Below are 19,384 nucleotides of genomic sequence, written 5' to 3'. Positions count from 1 at the left end.
CATAGTTGCCGGGGGAGGCCCCGAGGGAAGACGGTTCGGACCTTTCCGTTGGTGCCGAATCGTGGAGCCGAAGGGAGCTGTGCTCCCCCTCTAAACCCCATCCCCCTAGTCATCTTTGGCTCATGGCTCTGTTTTATTGTGTTCCTGGCATCTAACATCGTCAGAGACAAAATTAGGCCTTTCTTCATCTTACGCATGGTCTGTCTCCTCCCTTTTAAGGCAGGAAGATAGAGACCTTGTCGATCTCGTCCCCTTCTTATCCTGCAGGTTTCATAGCCGCTGAGGATTTAGTAGGCATTCACGAGGCATGGTAAAAATATTCAAATATTTTAACTTTCTAACAGTGTTTTACAATTTTTTTTCCAAAGTGCTTTTACCTACTCCGACTGTGGGTGGAGTGCTCGTGACCTTATCAGGGTGCACTGGCAGGTCTCGGTCCCCTGGAGTGACCAGTGGGGAAGGCAGAGTACCGTGGTTAGGTGTGAGTCTTAGGTCACACAGCCGGTGAGTGGCGGAGGTGAGCACAGAGGCTGGGCATCTGCTCCTGATCTCCCCTGTCCCCTTGAGCCTGTCAGTGGTTTGCAGAATGGGCAAGAATCCGGAGGCACAGATGCGGCTGGGTTTGTGGCCTCAGCCTGTGGTGCAAACCAGCAGAGGGCCTGGAGGCTGTCTCCGCCCAGGGCCCGGGCAGTCAGACCTGCGGGGCTGTCCATCCAGGCAGCGTCTCTCTGTGACTGCGTCCACAGAGGATTTGTCCGGGGAGGAGTCACTTCTGCTGTGAGGACACTCAGAGTGTTTCCCAGGTCACCCATCACCTGGAGGAGCGTTGTCTGGGTCTTTTTCCGTTTGGGGAAATAATGAACTCTCTGACTTCCAGCTCTGCCTGGAAACGATTTTATTTTCTCAAATAATTTTATCCCCCTAGAACACGCCACGAATGCCGCAAAATTGGACTATTCCAAAGGGACTTGGTATATTCTGTTTGCTTAAGTCAGTCATGGGAGCAAACCCACTCAAACCTCGTCAGTGTAAACTAAATACAATGTCTGGTGGACCGCTGGGTGGCTGGGTTACCCGCTTTCACTGAGACTGAGCGCCGAGCCACAAACGTCTGATTAGACTTGTGACCAGTGTTCCGCATCCCCCCTACCCTTGGAGGCTGGCCAGATCAGGATGGTGCAAGGGGCGGTTTTTATTTAGTGCGTGTGTCCATGCTCAGTTTGAATGCAGCACTGTCAGTGTGGAGGGGCTTCCTGCTGTCCCGATGATCAATATTTTGCTTCTCTGACACATCTGTGCCTGGGGACCTTCAGCATGCGCATAGGGCTTATCAGTATTTGAGTTGCAGGTGGCCATGTTCTCATTAAAATGGGGAGGAGAAAGTGATAGGAAAACTCAGAGAGGAAAGGATGTGGAATGTGTGAGTGCATGAGTGCGTGTGCATGTGTGTACATGTCTGATTATGCGCATATGTGGGTGCACATGTGTGTGCACTGTGCATGTGTGCATGCACGTGCATGTGTGAGCACATGTGTGCATGTGTGTGCGTTGTGCATGTGTACGCACGTGTTCATGTGTAGATTTATTATTGCATGCATATGTGTGTGCACATGTGCATGCATTGTGCACGTGTTAGTGTGCGTGTGAGTGCATGTGTGTTGTGCATGTGCACACACATGTGCATGTGTGTGTGTGCCAGCACAAAGTCTGTTCATGTGTGACAAGGCCCAGGTCCGATGTAAGCCCACAGTAATCCCACCATCACTACCAATATTGTCCAGTTTCCTGCAAACCTCCCAAGCGCAAGGCTCCCCTTTCTGAGCAGCAGCCAAGCTGGGGAAGGAGAGGAGGCCATGGCTGGTGGCCAGCACTCCCTGAGTGGGGCCCAGCTCCCCTGGGGGCCTGCCTGGAAGGCTGAGCTGGCATGCCCTGGCTCTGACCCACCGCCCCTCCCCCACCCTGGTGCAGGAGTCCCCTCCGCAGTGGTCCTGGCTGAACAAAGGTGTCTTTCTTGGGACACTACCTGGGGCCTGACTCAGGTGTGCAGCTTGGCCTCTGTGTGCTCTGTGTGTGGAAGGCGTGGTGCACTGGGGTTGGAGACCTTCCCCGAGTGGGGCCGGCAGAGGCGGGGTATGCTTGGGGAGGGAGGGGACCAGTTGGGGGGGGGACTGGGATTTAAAGTAGGCTCTATCCCCTTGGGACCGAAAGAATGACTCTTCCAGGCAGCGTCCGGTGCACAGTCCGTCCCCGAAAGCCTTCCCTGTGAGCCTTTCTGTCCTCACTCTTTAATAACAGTGACTCCACCCCTAGTTGGGCAGGTCTTGGTGTTCTGGCTTTTCACAACAACCCAACCAACCCGGCAGCCTCAGGTGGGCAGGGGAGAGGGGTAGGCAGACGCCCAGCGGTGTGCCCTTGGGCAAGAGGTCACCGCCTCCCCGTGCCTCAGTTTACCCTCCTGTGAAAAAAAGGGTAATCTCCCATTTCCTGCCTCATCATGTCCTTGTAACAGAAACAATGCAATTGTAAAACGGTGCCGTGCCCAGTGTAAGGTAGGCATAGGAATCTTTGTATGACCTTGTCAATGAGCACCCTGCTTCTGTGTCATCGAAGGTTCTGCTCCCTTGATGTGAAATGTTTCCTCCCCCCTCCATCTGCCTGGGACTTAGGTTTAGCCTTTGTGTCATTCTTTTTTTTTTTCCTATTTTTTTCAAAGTTAGAAGCAGGGAGGCAGTCAGACTCCCACATGCACCTGACTGGGATCCACCTGACATGCCCACCAGGGGGCGATGCTCGGCCCATCTGTGCCATTGCTCCGTTGCAACTGGAGCCATTCTAGTGCCTGAGGTGGGGGCCATGGAGCCATCCTCAGCACCCGGGCCAACTTTGCTCCAATGGAATCTTGGCTGCAGGAGAGAAAGAGAGAGAGAGAGAAGAAGGAGAGGAGAAAGGGTGGAGAAGCAGATGAGTGCTTTTCCTGTGTGCCCTGGCCGGAAATCGAACCCGGGACTTCCACACACAGGGCCGATGCTCTACCACTGAACTAACTGGCCAGGGCTTGTGTCATTCATTTTTAATTTGAGGGACGCCTGCACCATGTCCCCTTCTGATGTACCCCTCTCCGTTCTCTGAGTGGGTTATTATTTGGACATGTCACCACCTCTCTGCCCTAGGTTGTCCTCATACCTTGATGGACACATGTACCCCCAATACTGGCTAGTTGAGCCAATGACAAAATGAACAAGTTTCAGTCAAATCTTAGGGAACTTGGTTTGGATCTGAGTGGAGACCTCCTTGAAGAACTGTGTGTGAGGTCATTTCAAGCAGTAGCTGCTGGGGCTTTGCTGTTCTAGGGACCCTTAGTTATGCCTGCTGAGTTTTTTTTAATATTTACCTTTCTTTCTTTCTTTCTTTCTTTCTTTCTTTCTTTCTTTCTTTCTTTCTTTCTTTCATCTATCTTTCTTTCTTTCTTTCCTTCTCTCTTTCTCTTTTTCTCTTTTCTCTTTCTCTCTCTCTTTCTTTCTCTCTCCTTCCTTCCTTCCTTCCTTCCTTCCTTCCTTCCTTCCTTCCTTCCTTCCTTCCTTCCTTCCTTCCTTCCTTCCTTTTTCTTCTCCTCCTCCTCCTCCACCTCCTCCTCCTCCTTCTTCTTCTTCTTCCTCCTCCTCCTCCTCCTCCTCCTCCTCCTCTTCCTCCTCCTCCTCCTCCTTCTTCTTCTCTCTCTCTCTTTGAAGAAGGGGGAGAGAGACAGAAACATCAATCTGTTTCTGTATGTCCTCTGACCAGGGATCAAACCTATAACCTTTGCCTATTAGGACAATGCTCTAACCAACTGAGCTCTCTGGCCAGGGCTGCCTGCTGGATGTTAAATGCCGCCTGGCATCACGGACCACAGCTGTGCTCAAGAGAGTGCAATCCCACCCTGTGGAGCAGGGCAGCGCCTGAAATAGCTTCCCCTGTGTCCTGTCTTCATAAATTCTTCCGCCTTCCCCCACGCACGGCCCAGCTCCCCAGCGCCTTCCTCCACTCCCCCAGCCTGAGGGACATTTACAGGGCTGGTCCCTGGGAGGCGTTGGGAGGCCTGTTCCTGCCTCTCCCTGCCTGAGCATGAGGGTCTCTGGGGACCTCTCTTGCCCTTGTCTCCTGGGTCGAGCTCAGATCTCTTGGGCCCTGTTTATGGGCTGCTGGGATTTTTCCAGCCACCTGAAATGAATCTTCGAGGCCCCACAGGTAGCACAGCCCTTCTCGGGGCTATAAACCACGGCTGCGCCTTTCATCTGTGATTGTTTATGTCATAGACCGAGGTTGGGGTGGTGGTGGGGGAACGGGGGAGGCCCGGTCAGGGAAAGCAACAGCCCTGAACCGTTCCAGACATTTTTATTTTTACAAGAAAGGAGAAAGAAAGGCGCTGAGATACATGTTTCAGAGTTGGTGCCAAGCGAATTCATTGCGCTCCCGTCGGACGGCATCTCTGACTTCCCCACGTGGAGTTGGAGGGATGCTATGTTGGTGTCCAAATGGCTCCAGGGATGCTGAGACTCGGAGGGGGAGGCGCGAGGGGGAGCTTTCATCTTCCCTGAGGGTGTCAGCTTAAATTACGAGGGATGGCTGGGCCGCTCTCCTCCCTCCCCTCCTGTCCCTGCTGTTTGAAGGCGGGTCCTCATCGTGTGGCCAGTACTTCTGCTGGTTCCGGCAGGGTCTCCCGGGCCTCTTGGAACTTCCCTTGTACCTGGCGGGCGAATTGATTTGTGTATATTGTAGGCATTGCCCGCGGTTCCTGGAGGAGCGGGGATTGGTGAGGCTGACAGAGTGGGCCAGGCAGCTCAGAAGACACCACCGTGCCCATGACATGTACAGCAAGCACAGTGGGCAGAAGCCGGGTGCTGGTAACTGGTGGCTTGCCTCCCCCTTGGCAGCCGGGTCATAGAGAGTTGATCCTCCACTGTTAGAATCTCTCTCACTCGCTCAGACCGGCCAGGACACCTGACATTCCACAGTGGTGACTGTCTGGTTGGAGGCGTTTTCTGTTACCTATGTTCCCGGCTGTGGGAGAGAACTCCTCAGACCCTCTGGTCCTTGCCTCCTTGGTGGCCGTGATCAGCGCGTGCTGCCCTCTGGCGCCAGAGCCAGGAGGAGTGGACCAGGGCGGCGGGAGGGTCTAGGGTTGGGTGGCTGTTGGTGCACGGTCCACCCAGCCATGCCCGCTCGCGTCTGCGCCTGCCCTCGCGATGCCCCGGCGGAGTCGGGCAGCTGCAGCGGAGACCACGGGGCCTGCGGACTGGAATGTTTACATGCTGGCCTTTTAATGAAATTGTCTGCGGACCCCCGGGCTAGAGCATGAGGGGCTTCTTAGAGGGCAGGGGGACCCGAGGGGATGGAAGAGAGAGACTGAGCCGTGGAGAGAAGGAGTCGGGATAGAAAATGCACTTCAAAAGCAACAGGACCGTCCGGAGACCAGTCTGACCTGCGAACTCTCTCTCCACCCCCTTCTGCCCCAACGCTCGGCCTCTTGCTCTTCCCTCAACTACCTCCTTCTGGTTCTGAGCAGAGGTGTTTTCACCTGCCTCTTCTTACACAGGAGGTAAAGCCACCTGTAGTCTCTCTGCAGACGGGGTCCCCCCACCCCGAGTTCCTTTTGGGGAAGTAGGCGCATATCCCAGGCAAGCCAAGTAGAGTAACAACTGCAGGAAGACCACCCTCCCCCCCCCGGTCTCAGCCAATGCCTCTGGGCTCTGGACAGACCCAGCCGTGACCTCTTCCTATTGGAACCAGCCCCAAGCCCCTCACCCCTCTCTCCCCTTTCTCCCTCTCTCCCTCTCTTTCTCTCTCCCTTTTTTCCCTCCTTCCCTCTCTCCCCTCTCTTCTCTCCCCTCTCTCCCTGTCTCCCCTTTTCTTCTCCCCCTCCCTCTCTCTCTCTCTCTCCCTCTCTCCCCCCTCTCTCCCTTCTCTCCCCCCTCTCTCCCCTTTCTCTCTCTCTCCCCCTCTCCTCTTCCCTCCCGCCCTCTCTCCCTCTCTCTCCTCTCCCTCTCTCCCTCCTCACAAGCACTCACACACCCGCATTGCGCAGAAACAACTCCCAGTGTGGCGAGGGTCATGCCCGCAGCGGGAGAGGAGAGAGCGCCTGCCGCCATTGTAAAACCTTAACTCAGACTCCCACTGACATGCAACTCTGCTCAACAGAAAACATGTGTCTCGGCTCAAGAGCGCTGCTTTTATGCTGAAGTCATGATGATGATGGTGATGGCGGCGGCGATGGTGACTGACGAAGCCCCATCCCCATCCTAGGCACCGCTAAGCCCTCTGTACGCATCATCTCATTTAATTCCAGCCACCCTGTGGCTTGCCCCGATGAGAAAACTGAGTCCTGAGAGTCTGCTTAGAATCAGTCACCCAGAAGAACTGGCAGGTCTGGAAGGCATAACCGAGTTCGTGTGACTCCAGAGCCTGTGGTCACGTTGCTGTCTGGAGGGCGTAGAACAGTCTTTTTCCACCAGGTTGGCCAGAAATTTCATGCTGGTCGACGCCAGGGTGAACCACCCCAATGTTGTATGAAGATGAGAGACCTGGTGATCTTAGTCGAATTCACTTAAGCTCCAGGTGATTTCTGCCTTAGCGGTCCCAGAAGTAATTCTCCTCTTGTCACTGGTTCCCAAGGGTAAAAGGTTAAAAACCACTGGTGGAGACAGGCCAGTACCCTGAAGTCTAGCATTATCTTAGGGTTCCCAGTGTATCAGTAGACGTGTGTATCAGACTGTGTGAGGAATGACCGTGAAAGAGCCTAAGACATTCACAAATGTCTTTTTATGGGCACACCTGGAGGACACGGCATGAGATTGCTTCATGTTTACAATGGCATGGAACACATGCTCCATATTTTGGAGCTGTCACGCATTCACCTCACACTCATCCCCTCCTGTGGCCCTTGGGCGGGGTGTCAGCCCCATGGTCTTGGACGTATTCCCGGAGGCATCCCTGGCACCAGAGAGTGTCCTTCACCAGGAGAGCGAATCTCACTGAGACTGGGCTCTGGGAGGGGGGTCTCCAGACAGCGGGGGTACAAAACCCAGCGAGGATGTGTCTGCACGGTCAGCGGCTTCCTGTTTTCTGCTGTATCTCATCTTGTGGGTGTTTCCCAGACCCTAGAAGCCCCTTCCCAGGAGGAGTGGGAGGTCTGTGGGGTGCACGTGGGGGCCTGGGGATGGGTGCCGTGTGCTGGAGGCCTTGCTTCCTTCGGAGTTAGTTACTCCTTGTGTCGCTCACTGCTCAGAGAGAGGAAGGAACGCACAGAAATATAAACACAGTTATCTGTCTGTGCAGGTTGTCTGATGTTGGTTCTACGGGGTCTTTTAAACAGGAACGTACGTAACTCTTCCAGGTCTAGACGTGAGAAGTGGCATCTGAGACGTAATATTAATAACAGTGTTTCACAGGCATTTGTTTTATGCCGTGCTGCATTCTGAGTGCCTTGTCGGTCAACTCATTTAATCCTCCCAACAACCCCAAAGAAGTAGGTTGTCTTGTATCCTGATTTGCCAGTATGGAAATGGAGTCACAGAGTGTTAGGTCACCTGCCCCACGTCACACAGCTAGGGCACATCCTGGGAGGAAGGTCTGAGCTGCCGTGTGGACTTCCTGCTTCCTGTCTTGGATTTTGGAAGTGTGTCCCTTGAGCCTACCTGGAGGCCCTGACAGCAGGACCACACAGGTTGTTGCACCTGTGTATATGGCCATCCTGGCCACACGGACCCCGGTTGCCTCTCTGGGAAGAGCACAGCTCCGATGGTGGCTTTGGGGGACACAACCCCTTGTTTGCTTCTCCTTTCAGGCAAAAGTGACGATGAGGAAAGCCTTTGCAAGTCCGCCCACGGGGCAGGGAAAGGGGCTCCTGAGGACAGCAAAGACCATAAGCGTCCCAAACGTCCCCGAACCATCCTGACGACCCAACAGAGGAGAGCGTTCAAGGCCTCGTTTGAGGTGTCATCCAAGCCGTGCAGAAAGGTACCAGATGGAAGCAGGGCGGCGAGGGGCCGGGCCCACCTCTGTGGGGTCACTCGATTCCTCTGGGGAGTCCACTGGCACCTAGGTCTCTGTGGGGAGACCCTTTAGTCTGCATGTGGCCTTGAGCCTGGTGGGAGACTCCAGGGTCCTGATACTACGGCCAGGGCTACAGCCGACCCTCCTGAGCCTCTGTGCTAGCACACCCGCTCTGATCAGCCGCATGCTCACACCTGTCCTTCCCAGAGAGTACTGGGACTCACACTCGGTGCCATTCGGGGTGGACCGCGGTCCTCTGGCAGGTGGCTGCTGTGGCGTGTGGCATGCATTCTTTTTAGTCCTATCTGTCCTTCTTGGGGAGGTGAGCTGGGGTTTGGTCCATGTGGCATTTCCTCAGTTTTCACTGCTGAGCAGTAACTCCACCATCTGGATGGGCCACGGTGTGTTTGTTTATTTGCCTATTTCTACAGGGGGTTGTGGTTGTTTCCAGCTTCGGGCTGTTACCAATCAGGCTGCTGCAAATTTTCATGAAAAAAAAAATACAGTGGTTTAACAAGACGGGCGTTTATTTGTCTCGTAAGCCGGTCCGGAGGCGACAGTCCAAGATGGGGAGACGGCTCTGTTGTCCACCACATGGGCCAGGGGCTGCTTTCGTTGCCCCCCAGTCTTTACAGCCACCCTGGTGGAGAACGAGGAAGTGGGGGCGGGCAAGCAGCTGCCTTTTCAGGGGCAAATTCAAGGTTCACTGTGTCAGCATCAATCCCATGACTGTGTGTTCGCGGGGCGGGAGGGGGGGCTGGGGAGTGAGCCCCCACCCTCTGGGAGACCACGTGCACTGCCACTGGGATTCAATTGCAAATAGGATGGATATTGGGACCATTAGCATTCTCCACCAGGAATAACTATGCACCCACCCTTTTTTTTTAAACAAGTGTTTTGTTTTAAATTATTTATTTATTTATTCATTTTAGAGGAGAGAGAGAGAGAGAGGGAGAGGGGGAGAGAGAGAGAGAGAGAGAGAGAGAGAGAAGTGGGGGAGGAGCAGAAAGCATCAACTCCCATATGTGCCTTGACCGGGCAAGCCCAGGGTTTCGAACCGGCGACCTCAGCAGTCCAGGTCAATGCTTTATCCACTGCACCACCACAGGTCAGGCCTGCACCCACCCTTTTGTGACTTGTTGCTTACTGTCACTCATGCGGTACAACTAACAGAGACTTTTTTTAAAATTTATTCATTTTAGAGAGGAGAGAGAGAGAGAGACAGAGAGAGAGGAGAGACAGAGAGAGAGAGAAGGGGGGAGGAGCTGGAAGCATCAAATCCCATATGTGCCTTGACCAGGCAAGCCCAGGGTTTCAAACCGGCGACCTCAGCATTTCCAGGTCGACGCTTTATCCACTGTGCCACCACAGGTCAGGCCACAACTAACAGAGACTTTTAATCGAAATTCCTGGAGGAAGCACATTGAAAACTTCTGGCCTAGTGTTTCCTGCCTCCTTATCTGTATCAGTCAACTTTTGCTGTGGTAACAAACACGGCCTTCGTGGTTTCCAGCAAACACCTGGGTTCCTGCTCTCGGGCAGTGTGTGGGCTGCAGCACAGCTGGGCTCAGGTTCAGGCCTGCTTCACCAGTCTCTCCTTTGAGGGTCCAGGCTGATGACAGAGCAGCGGCCCCCTGGGCATGTTGTGCTCATAAAGATGGCAGAAGGCAAGAGGCCACGCCCCATCGGGCAAGCCCGGATAAGACCCTCACACAGCCACGCACACCCGCTCACATTCCATGGCCAAAGCCAGGCCCGACGTGAGATGTGAGTACCTAGGGGCCGCAGGGGACAACAGGGCAGGGTGCTACCCCTTTTGACCTTGGAAAGACTCACGCACAGAGCTGCTGAACCCTTGCACCCCGATAGACTCCAGGGGAGGCTCTGGTAGGAAGTGGAATCAACCTGACTTTGCTCAGAGCAGACGGTCACACCCTCTCTTGTTTATTTATTGTACCTGCACTGAATTCCTGGGCTCTGGGTAGTGTGTGCTCAGGGCTTGCCCCCGGGCAGCCCCCAGGCCACCACGGGCAGATGTGTGTACACATCACTGCTGACCTGGGGAGTGAGCTGTGAGGACCTGAGCAGGGGTGGCCCCGGGCCATGGGAGCTGAGGGCAGGGAAAGGTCACCTCTGGAGGGTCAGACAGGGCTTTGCAGAGAACAGGTGGCTCTTGGGCTGGGCCTCTGAGGGGCGGGTAGGGTTTCGGCAGGTGGAGGTGGGTCCCTGGGCTCACTGCTGTTGCTGCTGGCTTAGCAGGAGACTGTGCTTTTACACTGGGCTAATCACCCCACTTCTCCTAAGCCTCAGCCTAAGGGGCTGATGGAGGCAGGTCATTCCCAAGGCCCCCCTGGTCATCCCCCTGATGCCTTTATTCAACCGAGAATCCAACAGAGAGGGGGCCCTATCTCTCCAGCCCTGTGCCATGCACCTGCATGGAGGGTCCATGTGTCAACACACGTTGCCATGGTGGCTGTCCCTCTTGCCCCATCTCTGCAGGGCCCTGGGCTGTGCACCTGCTCCAGAGCTGTCCGCCCTGCTGGACCCCAGATACCCTTATCTTATTCTCTCCGTGTTGGGCTCATGCAGGAGAACAGTGAACATACCTCATTGTGACACACCCCACTCACCTGGGGCTCTGAGGGTCAGAACCAAAGATTTAGGACAGTGGATTAAGATGGGAGGAGAGGGCAAGAGAGAACCCGTTGTTTTTCGCCGAGGGACCTTCCCTCCCCTAAGTTCTCTGGAAGTGGGTTAGTGCCCAGGCACGCCGTTCAGCTAGAGCACCGCTTTGCGTGTGTCCGAGAGCCCCTCAAAGGCCTGGTTTCCAGCGGGAGAGAAGCCAGAGCACCGCTTGAAGTCCACCACCAAGCTGACAGCTGTCCCTCTCTGTGTCCCCGGTGAGGGGCGGGCCCTCTCCACCTGACTGAGGGACTGAGGCACTGTGCTCATGCTGGGGTTTTGCCGAACAGTGGACATAGGCTGGCTGTCTCCTAGAGGAGAGGAGACGGCCCGTTACCCGTCCTCGCGCTCTGCGGGGGGGTGGTGTGCGGGGGGAGGGGGGTCCGCCTCTGCTGGAAGACGCCAGTGTGGCTGGGTTTCTAACGTCCCCTTTTTCCAAGGTGAGGGAGACGCTGGCTGCGGAGACGGGGCTGAGCGTCCGCGTGGTCCAGGTGTGGTTCCAGAACCAGCGAGCGAAGGTAGCCGGCTTCTTGCCCCATCTGTCCGTCCGTCCGTCCGTCTGTCCGTGTCTGTGCGGCTGGTGTCCGAGGGGTCAGCCACAGGCCCTGCACTTGCAGACGGGTGTTCTGACCAGAACTCGCTCGCTCGGGCACGCTCCTCTTGCTTCGGGAGTTTCGTTCTGGCGATCACGTCAGGCATGGAGGCCTGCAAGGGCCGGCGCGGGGGCGGGGGGAGGGATGGGCATTTGTTTCTGCGAAAAGGCTTTTTCATTTTCCTCATGGCTGTCGCTGTGAATCAGGCCAGCCGTGTGTGTGAAACAAATGTCTTTCTGTGCCTGTTGGTAAAAAGCGGGTTCTTGATGTCCCATTTATGAACCCGGCTCCCAGAGTTCTTTTCCAGAGTGTCAAAGAGACACCTGTGGGACACATGTATGACTGGCCTAGGCGACACCATGGCCGGGTGGATGCCGCCCCGCCCCCCGGCGTAGGGCCAGATCTATTGGCGTCTGCCTTGTTTGCCCCGTTCAGGCCTTCACGCGTGTTAGACCCAAACATGCGTGTGTCCTGTGAACCATTGCTCTAGAGCCCTAATCCTCAGTGGGTGATAAATGAGCAGCTCAGTACCTGATCCTGAGTGTCAGAGGCAGCACGCCCCCGCCTGAGCTCCTCAGGGCGGGGCTTTCCCGGGGAAAGGTTTCTGGTGCCGCAGGTTTGAGAGGAGCACGTTTGAGCTCAGAGAGATCTTGCAATAGAGGATTTGTTTTTCTCCTAGTGCTGCCTACACACACACACACACACACACACACACTCACTCACTCATTCAAAGTGTATACTAACTTCTCATGGAGCCCTAGCATTCCACAGAACAGTCTGAGAACCATTGGGCTGCACTGTCCCTTCCAGGAGGTGTGTGTGCTCCCCTGGTCTCTGGCAGCCCCTTGCTGGGCTGCAGCACCCCCCCCACACACACACACACTCGTCCATCACATCATCACCTCACACCGTCACAGCGTGAGCACCACGTTTTATTGGCGGAGAGGAAATCCCTGCTCCTGCTGAGACCCCGTGGCTGTCCGACTGGCGGTCAGTCCACGGCGGAGACAGAGCAGTGACACGTGGACCGCAGGCCCAGCTTCGAGTGTGGCTCCTCTGGGAGTCACGGCTGAGAACAGGGTCCCTCTCCTTCCGCGCGAGCCTGTCCCGGTGGCCCGGGTCGGTCCCCTGGCGTCTAACCCGTGGTCTTCTCCTTGTCAGATGAAGAAGCTGGCCCGGCGGCAGCAGCAGCAGCAGGATCAGCAGAACACCCAGAGGCTGAGCTCCGGTAGGTGGGCTCCTCCTCCCACTGGCCTCGCTGAGGCCGGGCCTCTCTGGCCACTGCCTCTCGCTGCCCAGCTCCTGGGACGGCACCTGTGGGCTCCATGAAGCCCTGGCCACACTCTTGTGGGATTGGGGAACTTCCATTGAGAACTGAGCCCAAGGAGCTGTGCTCGGATTGAGGGCACCAGCTGTCCGGCCTGGACCTGCCTTCGGGAAGGGGCGGTGACCTTGTTGAAAGCTCCTGGCCCTGACCCCTTTGCAGTGTCGGCGTCCTGCCTGGTCCCCCGTCCTCCGGGCAAATCAACTCAATAGAAGATGGCACTGTTACTTAGCCCTTGCCCAAATCACATAAAATGGTGGAAATAATGAGAGTAAACTAAAGACCTCCCACTTTGCGGAGCACGTTTATAGTTCACGGTGTGCTCTCTCGCCTGCTGGCCTGACTCTTCAACAGCCATGCCTGAGGTGAGCGGAGGAGTTATGAAAGGGTCTGCAAGGCTGACTGAGGTCTCAGATGAGGAGGGGACCAGCTGGGACCAAGATCCCCTCTCTGATTCCAGATTCCACGAGGCCATGCTGCCTTCACTCACCCCTACCTGCGTGAACCCTCAGTTTCTAAAAGACGTGGTACAAGGAGAGGGGAGGGACTCTTCAAGGAAGTTAAAAGAAAAAAAAAAGCCAAGAATAACTGGGAACAAGGTTGTGGTTGAAGGAATGTGCCCCACAACTCAGCCACCCAGGCAGATCCCCTGAGTGGCCTGCGTGCTCCCCAAACGGGGATGGTCACACCGTAACCTGCACGTGCATCGCCGGCCTTTGGTACCACACAGATCTGGTTCCTAAGGTCCAGGGTGGTCTGCAGGCCACACCTGGAAGGCCACAGAACGTGGTTTTGGTTCTCAGGCCCCTAACAGAGCCCCTTGTCCCTGCATGGACCAGGCCTTGGGCTTGATTGTTAACCTGGGCTCAGTCTGGGGCTTGACTCTGCAGTCAAGAGGCCCTTTAAATTCCTTACCACTAGACGGCTGCTCAGGGGGGACATGAGACAGGGCAGATGCTGTAGAAGGAGGAGCCACGGTCCCTCAGGTGACCGGAGCCCGCCCCCGTCCACCCACCATGCTGAGTGAGCTGGAACCAGCCTCCCCATCTCCTTGCTCCTCGGGTGCCCTGTTGTCCAGGACCCTGTGATGTCCAAAGAAGGTCACAGGCCCGAGAGGGCTTTACGGGGAGAGCCACGCAGGTGCTCCGCAGAGACTCGCAGGCCTGAGGAAGAGTTCAGGAGAACTGGCGCACGTGGCACGTGGGACCTTGGAGGACACCGAGGGAATCTCCTGGGAGCGCCAGCCGAGGAAGCAGGAGCTGGGAGACGGCCCGAGTTAGTGGACCACATCCAGGGAGCCTCGGCGAGCCGCCTCAGGGGCAGGGACCGAGACATCCCTGTCTCGTCGATTCTGTGCGCGTGGCCAGCTGTAGTTCCAGAGAACACATGCGTGGTCTCCTGTAGTCTTCACCCAGCCCCACAAGGTTGGCTGGCTGGGGTCACGACCTCCCCTGACTGAGGGGCTCCTCATGGGGAAGGCTGAAAGGCCCTTGAGATCCGTCCACTCCAGTGGCTGCAAAGAATTCCATCAGACGCCTTTTGTTTAAATGACATATTTCAAGGGAGTTCTCCAGGTTCCCCACTGTTTCCCATCCCTGTCCTCCACGGTGACCCCTGATGGCCCTTGTAAGGCACAGGCTGGGACCCACCGATATCACCTCATTTCTGTCCCTTCTAACTGAGACTCAGGAAGTGAGATAAAATTATTTTAGCCGTGGTGGCCCAGCTTGTATGGTCACCACCCCACAAGGTGGCCCTCAATGACGTAATGCTCGTCACCTGGTGGTTACAGCCCGGAGAGTCCTCGGACACTGAATAGGGCTGACCTAGGGGGTGACTTCTCAGGTGATGGCATAGAAGAGGTGGAGGTTTCTGCTCCTCACTCTGGAATCACACACTGCTCTGGGGACGCCCGCTGCCATATTCTGGGGACACTGAAGCTGCCCTGCGATGCCCACATGGCTGGGTAATGGCGGGTTCCGGATCCAGCCTATCCCTCTGCAAGTCCAGGGTCCCCTGTGCTCCACCCAGCTGTCCTTTCTCTCCCGTGTCTTTACGGAGGTGCAGGGAAGACCAGTGTTGAGCGGGGACCCCTCAAATGGGGACTGTGACCTGCGGAAGATGCTCTGTGTCCCTCTCTCTCCCAGCGGGAGGGTGACCTGCCTTCTGCTTTGTCCTGCAGCTCAGACAAACGGTGGCGGGAGCGCCGGGCTGGAAGGGATCATGAACCCCTACACAGCTCTGCCCACCCCACAGCAGCTCCTGGCCATCGAGCAGAGCGTCTACAGCGCGGACCCCTTCCGGCAGGGTCTCACCCCTCCCCAGATGCCTGGGGACCACATGCACCCCTACGGTAAGAGGGCACTCCACGGCGGGGGCACAGACTGGGAACCAGCAACGCCACCCCCTCCCTGTCCACTTCATAAACAAGAAACCAAGACCCAGGAAGTGCAGGGACCTCACTGTGGCTGCCCGGCATTCATGGTCACCGCCCTCCAAGAGGACCCTCCGTGACACTTGCCTTGGTTTTAATGATACGTTTCAAGGACGTGCTCCAAGTTCAGCCACCCTCCAGCCCCGTCCCCTGTCCCCTCAGGTGACCCTTGCTGGTCCACGGGCTGACCACCCGACGGGACCTCTCACAACCTGCTCTCAGGGGTTTCTCGTTCCCTCCCAAATGCGTCTGCCCGGTTCCCAGAGGCTGCCTGCAGCTGCGAAGCCCAGTGAGGGCCCACAAAGTGTCGCGGGGCCCCGACCACAGGCCAGTGGAGGAAGACCAGCACCCAGGTCCGGCAGCTGGATTTCCTCTCGCGCCCCTTTTGGGGCCGCCGCCTCGTTCGTTAGTGCTAAGCCAGGGGTGGTGCTCCCCTTGTAGAGCTGCCCGCTGCGGTCGAATCTCTCGTCTCTCCACTCTGAGAGCGGTGCTGCCAGCGCCATCCAGGCGGGAGGCCCGCGGGCAGCGAGCTCTCGCAGGAAGGAAGTCTACCCAGTCCCAGGAAGCAGTGTTCTGACTGGAGTGGGACGGACACCTGTACGGTGTTCTGTAATTCCTGAAGCGCAAGCTCGCTTGTGCAGTGAGAAGGGCCCCCCACTTCCCATGCCCACCCTATGCCCTGGGGCTGCTTTAAATGCTGGTATGGAGAGAGCTGAGCCCTCCATGTGCTCATGGGCAGCTGCTGGGGTCTGGGCACCCTGATGGGGTGGGTGAGCTCCAGGAGTGGTCGGCTGATGTCCAAGCTCAGGCCCAGATACAGGGCATTGCACTTTACACAGAAGAGGTCAGCGGCTGATGCTACGCGCTCACCTATATGGTGAAACCTCGCAGCGGAGAACCTTGATAGCTAAAAAAGGTTTTATCCGTCAAGCCTTCCAACTGTTCATGTCAGAAACATACGCCCCAGCTCACAGATTGGGTCAGACAACTTGTTTTTTTTGCCTTTATTTTTACCAAATCCTCTTTTGGTTCAAGTGCATCCCGTCTTCCCAGGCAACGGTGAAGCCCCCAGCCTCTGCAGGGCCTCAGGGGCCCACCTCCCCCTTCATTCCTGTGTGGGTGTTTGCCCCACTGAAAGGACATGTGCCACCCCTGTGCCCATCTGTCTCACTTGGCAGTGGTGGGGAAACAGGACAAGTGGTTTTTGTGAAAATGTGTAAATGTTTCCAGAGTCCCAGGGGGTCCTGTTCCACAGAGGCCCCCCCGAGGGACCCTTGGGTGAAATGAATAATTAAAGCCACAGGACAAACCTAAGACACTTCAGTTTTCACCTGTCCCGAAGGGCACATAGCTCTGGTCACCGCGGTCCCCAGCCCATCCTCAGCTGGCTGTCGGGGTTTCTCCGGCAGGGCTGGCAGTGAGTCAAGGGTGGGCCCGGTATGGATTCGGAGGAGCAGGGGCACTGTGTGCACCCGAGCGTGTGTGATCATGGGACAGTGCCCGAGCTGCTCCCAGAGCCCACGTCTGTTTCCTCACCCTGCCTCCTTCAGGGGACCCGTTTGCCTCCTGGGCCCTGGAGGAGCCCTGTCCACCCAGAGGGCCGCCCCCCGCACTCCCTGACTCACCATGCTGGCTGGCACCTGCCATGGTGCCCTGGGCTTGGTGTTCTGTTGTTTTTAGCTGTTGCACTCTGGACACGAGCCCTTGGTTCTGTGGGCGGGGGCCATGTCCCCTCCTCCTTGTTCGTTTTTGTGTAGCTCACCCCCCCCCCCCCCAGGTGCAGGCTTCACCAGGATACGACGTGCTCAGCCCATGCTCGTGGGAGGCTGCTGCCACGTGCCCCAGCCCTGAGGCGAGTCCCCGCGTCCATGCCCTCCCTCACACCCCCTCGTTTCCTCTTCGTTTCAGGTGCCGAACCCCTTTTCCACGACCTGGATAGTGACGACACCTCCCTTAGTAACCTGGGTGACTGTTTCCTAGCAACCTCGGAAGCCGGGCCTCTGCAATCCCGAGTGGGGAACCCCATTGACCACCTGTACTCCATGCAGAATTCTTACTTTACCTCTTGAGTTGTCCCTTCTGGAGCCCGGAGGCTAGGCTCTGTCCGGAACACCCAGGCCGGGGGACGGGGTCAGCCGGCTTGAGAATGGGGTGGCCGGGAGGAGGCGGGCTGGGGAGGGTGTTTGGTCGGGGATGCTGTTGTATGAAGCCCTGGGGTAGGTAGGTTGGCATTTCCAAAGACTGGATACCTAATGGATTGCTTAGTTTTAACGTTTCTAATAAGAGTCTTAGTGTTAGGTGTGCAGGCGTGTTTATCACTTAAAGGACAGGGACGATTAACGTAGACACTGTCATCATGCAGACTAGATACCTAGAGACACCCCAGCCACTTCCCACCACTGGGGTGGGTGGAGGGAGAAGCGCTTGTCGAGAGGTGTATATGTCCGTTCATCCCTATGACCCGTAGGCAGGCAGGCAGGCAGGCAGGCAGACAGACAGACAGACAGATAGATGTGTGTGTGTGTGTGTGAAGTATGTAACCTTTCCTACTTTATCATCAAAGTTTATTCGTAATTAAGGCCAACACCAACTGTACAGCGAAAGTGACTTTATTTTCCGTGTGAGCTATATTTAAGGAAATGCTTGATGCACTTAAGTTATAAAATGAGATGATTTACTTTTATAAACTTTTATTTTTAGTTTGGAGAGACTTGTCGGCAGGGCGGAGAGGGCTGCAGCACCCGGCCCCCGCAGCTCCGGGTTCTGCTGTCAGGGAGCGTCCCCGAGGCCTGGGCAGGGGTGCCAGGCGGCCAGTGGGCAGTGTTCTTGCATGGTGGGCGTTTGCCCCTGTGGGGATGGATCCCTGGGCCTGGGAGCCAGAATCTTCCCTGATTATGGCCCTAGAACGTGTAGAGACTAGACGCTTCCGCTTTCTTTTAAATTCTGACACATGGTCGTTGGCACTGCCAGGCAGGTTAGTTCTGCACTTGATGGTCATCATCCTTTGCAAGGGGGTAGTGAGGCTGACAGCATGCACCTACCTCCCTGGGGGCCCTGAGGCCTAATCCGCCCTCGCCTCCCAGGACACATGAGCAGGGCTGAGACCAACACCTGTGATTTGTTTAAAATACAACTGGACCAGTCACTTGGCAAAGGCAGACCCTGAGACTGCAGAGGTGGGGGGCTCCTGCACCCTGAGGACAACTCTTCCTCCGAGGTCCCTTCTGCAAAGCCTGGGCTGAAGACAGCAGGGCAGGACAGCTGGGGGACCCAGAGCCCTTCAGGCAGGGGGAGGAGGCTGTGGCTGAGGGGATGGACAAAGGCATTGTGCTGTTCAGACCGGGATTGGCAAGCGACAGCCTGTGTTTATGGCCTGCCCTGTAAGAATGATTTCTACAGTTTTAAGGGCTGTAAAAATACATAGAGAAAAAGAGAAGGAGACTGCCATGGGGTGTGTGTGTGGCCCAGAAAGCCCAGAATGCCTGCTCTCTGTGCCTTCATACAAAGTGTGCCGGCCCCTGTTCTGTGGGTCTGTGTCCGGAGCTCACAGAGGCCTAGGGGTCCAGGTGGAGGCTGGGGCCCTTCCTCAGGCTCACTGTTCCGACCCTGAGCACAGGCGACCCAGCTGCCATTGTACACGGGGACAGTTGCCCGCCCCTTTCTCCATGTGGTGCTAACACGGGCTGCTTCTGTGCCCAGATGGCTGAGGAACCGGAACGAGGTGATGGGAAAGATGGGGGCTCAGCTGGGACTCCCCCGAGAGCTATGGGACCGGTACAGGACAGGGCTGGCCTCCCTGTTGGGGACGTCACCGGTCAGTAGAGCCTGGGGCCCAGCAGCTCAACCCCATACCTGTCAGTCGAGCCAGAGGGAACAGGCCCACTTACAGTAGCGTCCACGTTGTGTGATAGTTGTGCTCTTGTTAATAATTTATGCAAACCACCAATAAACCCCACCCAGCCTGGTGGGTGGACACTGGGCAGATGCCATGGGGCCCGCAGGCCTCCATGGAAGGGGCCCTTGGAGAATGTAGCGGAGACCCTATGAGTGAACCGAACAGAGATTCCGTGCCACTCCTTAACCCTGGCAACCAAGATGGAAGTAAAAAACCTCTTACACATGAGCTGTGGTTCATTCAGGGGCCTGGATGGCGGGCGGGGGACCGGGGGTCAGCACGGGTGTTCTGTCGACAGGGACATGGGGCTGAACTCAGGGCAGAGCTTTACGTGGTGGGAAAGAGTGACTTCAGCCTCCTGCCGAAGTAGGTGTGAAGACCCCACAGAAGGAGGGCCTGGGACGGTCCGTCCTCACAGTCACGTCCAT

At 56.5% G+C, this 19,384-nt stretch overlaps 1 protein-coding gene across 2 annotated transcripts in view; it reads left to right on the top strand.

Annotated features, from left to right (window-relative positions):
- The window catches only part of LMX1A (LIM homeobox transcription factor 1 alpha), a 124,619-nt gene extending 105,482 nt beyond the window's left edge, over window positions 1–19,137 (top strand). For both annotated transcript variants that reach the window (XM_066255097.1, XM_066255096.1), the window contains exons 5-9: window positions 7,820–7,992; window positions 11,151–11,228; window positions 12,465–12,531; window positions 14,810–14,980; window positions 16,970–19,137. In XM_066255097.1, coding sequence (XP_066111194.1) covers window positions 7,820–7,992; window positions 11,151–11,228; window positions 12,465–12,531; window positions 14,810–14,980; window positions 16,970–17,130 — 650 coding nt within the window. In that variant the 3' untranslated portion in view covers window positions 17,131–19,137. The remainder of the gene's footprint in view (window positions 1–7,819; window positions 7,993–11,150; window positions 11,229–12,464; window positions 12,532–14,809; window positions 14,981–16,969) is intronic.
- Window positions 19,138–19,384: the final 247 nt, after the last annotated feature.

Source organism: Saccopteryx bilineata, chromosome 2 (assembly GCF_036850765.1).
Source record: "Saccopteryx bilineata isolate mSacBil1 chromosome 2, mSacBil1_pri_phased_curated, whole genome shotgun sequence".
Classification (NCBI taxonomy): Eukaryota; Metazoa; Chordata; class Mammalia; order Chiroptera; family Emballonuridae; genus Saccopteryx; species Saccopteryx bilineata.
This window is presented reverse-complemented; position numbering and strand designations above follow the sequence as displayed.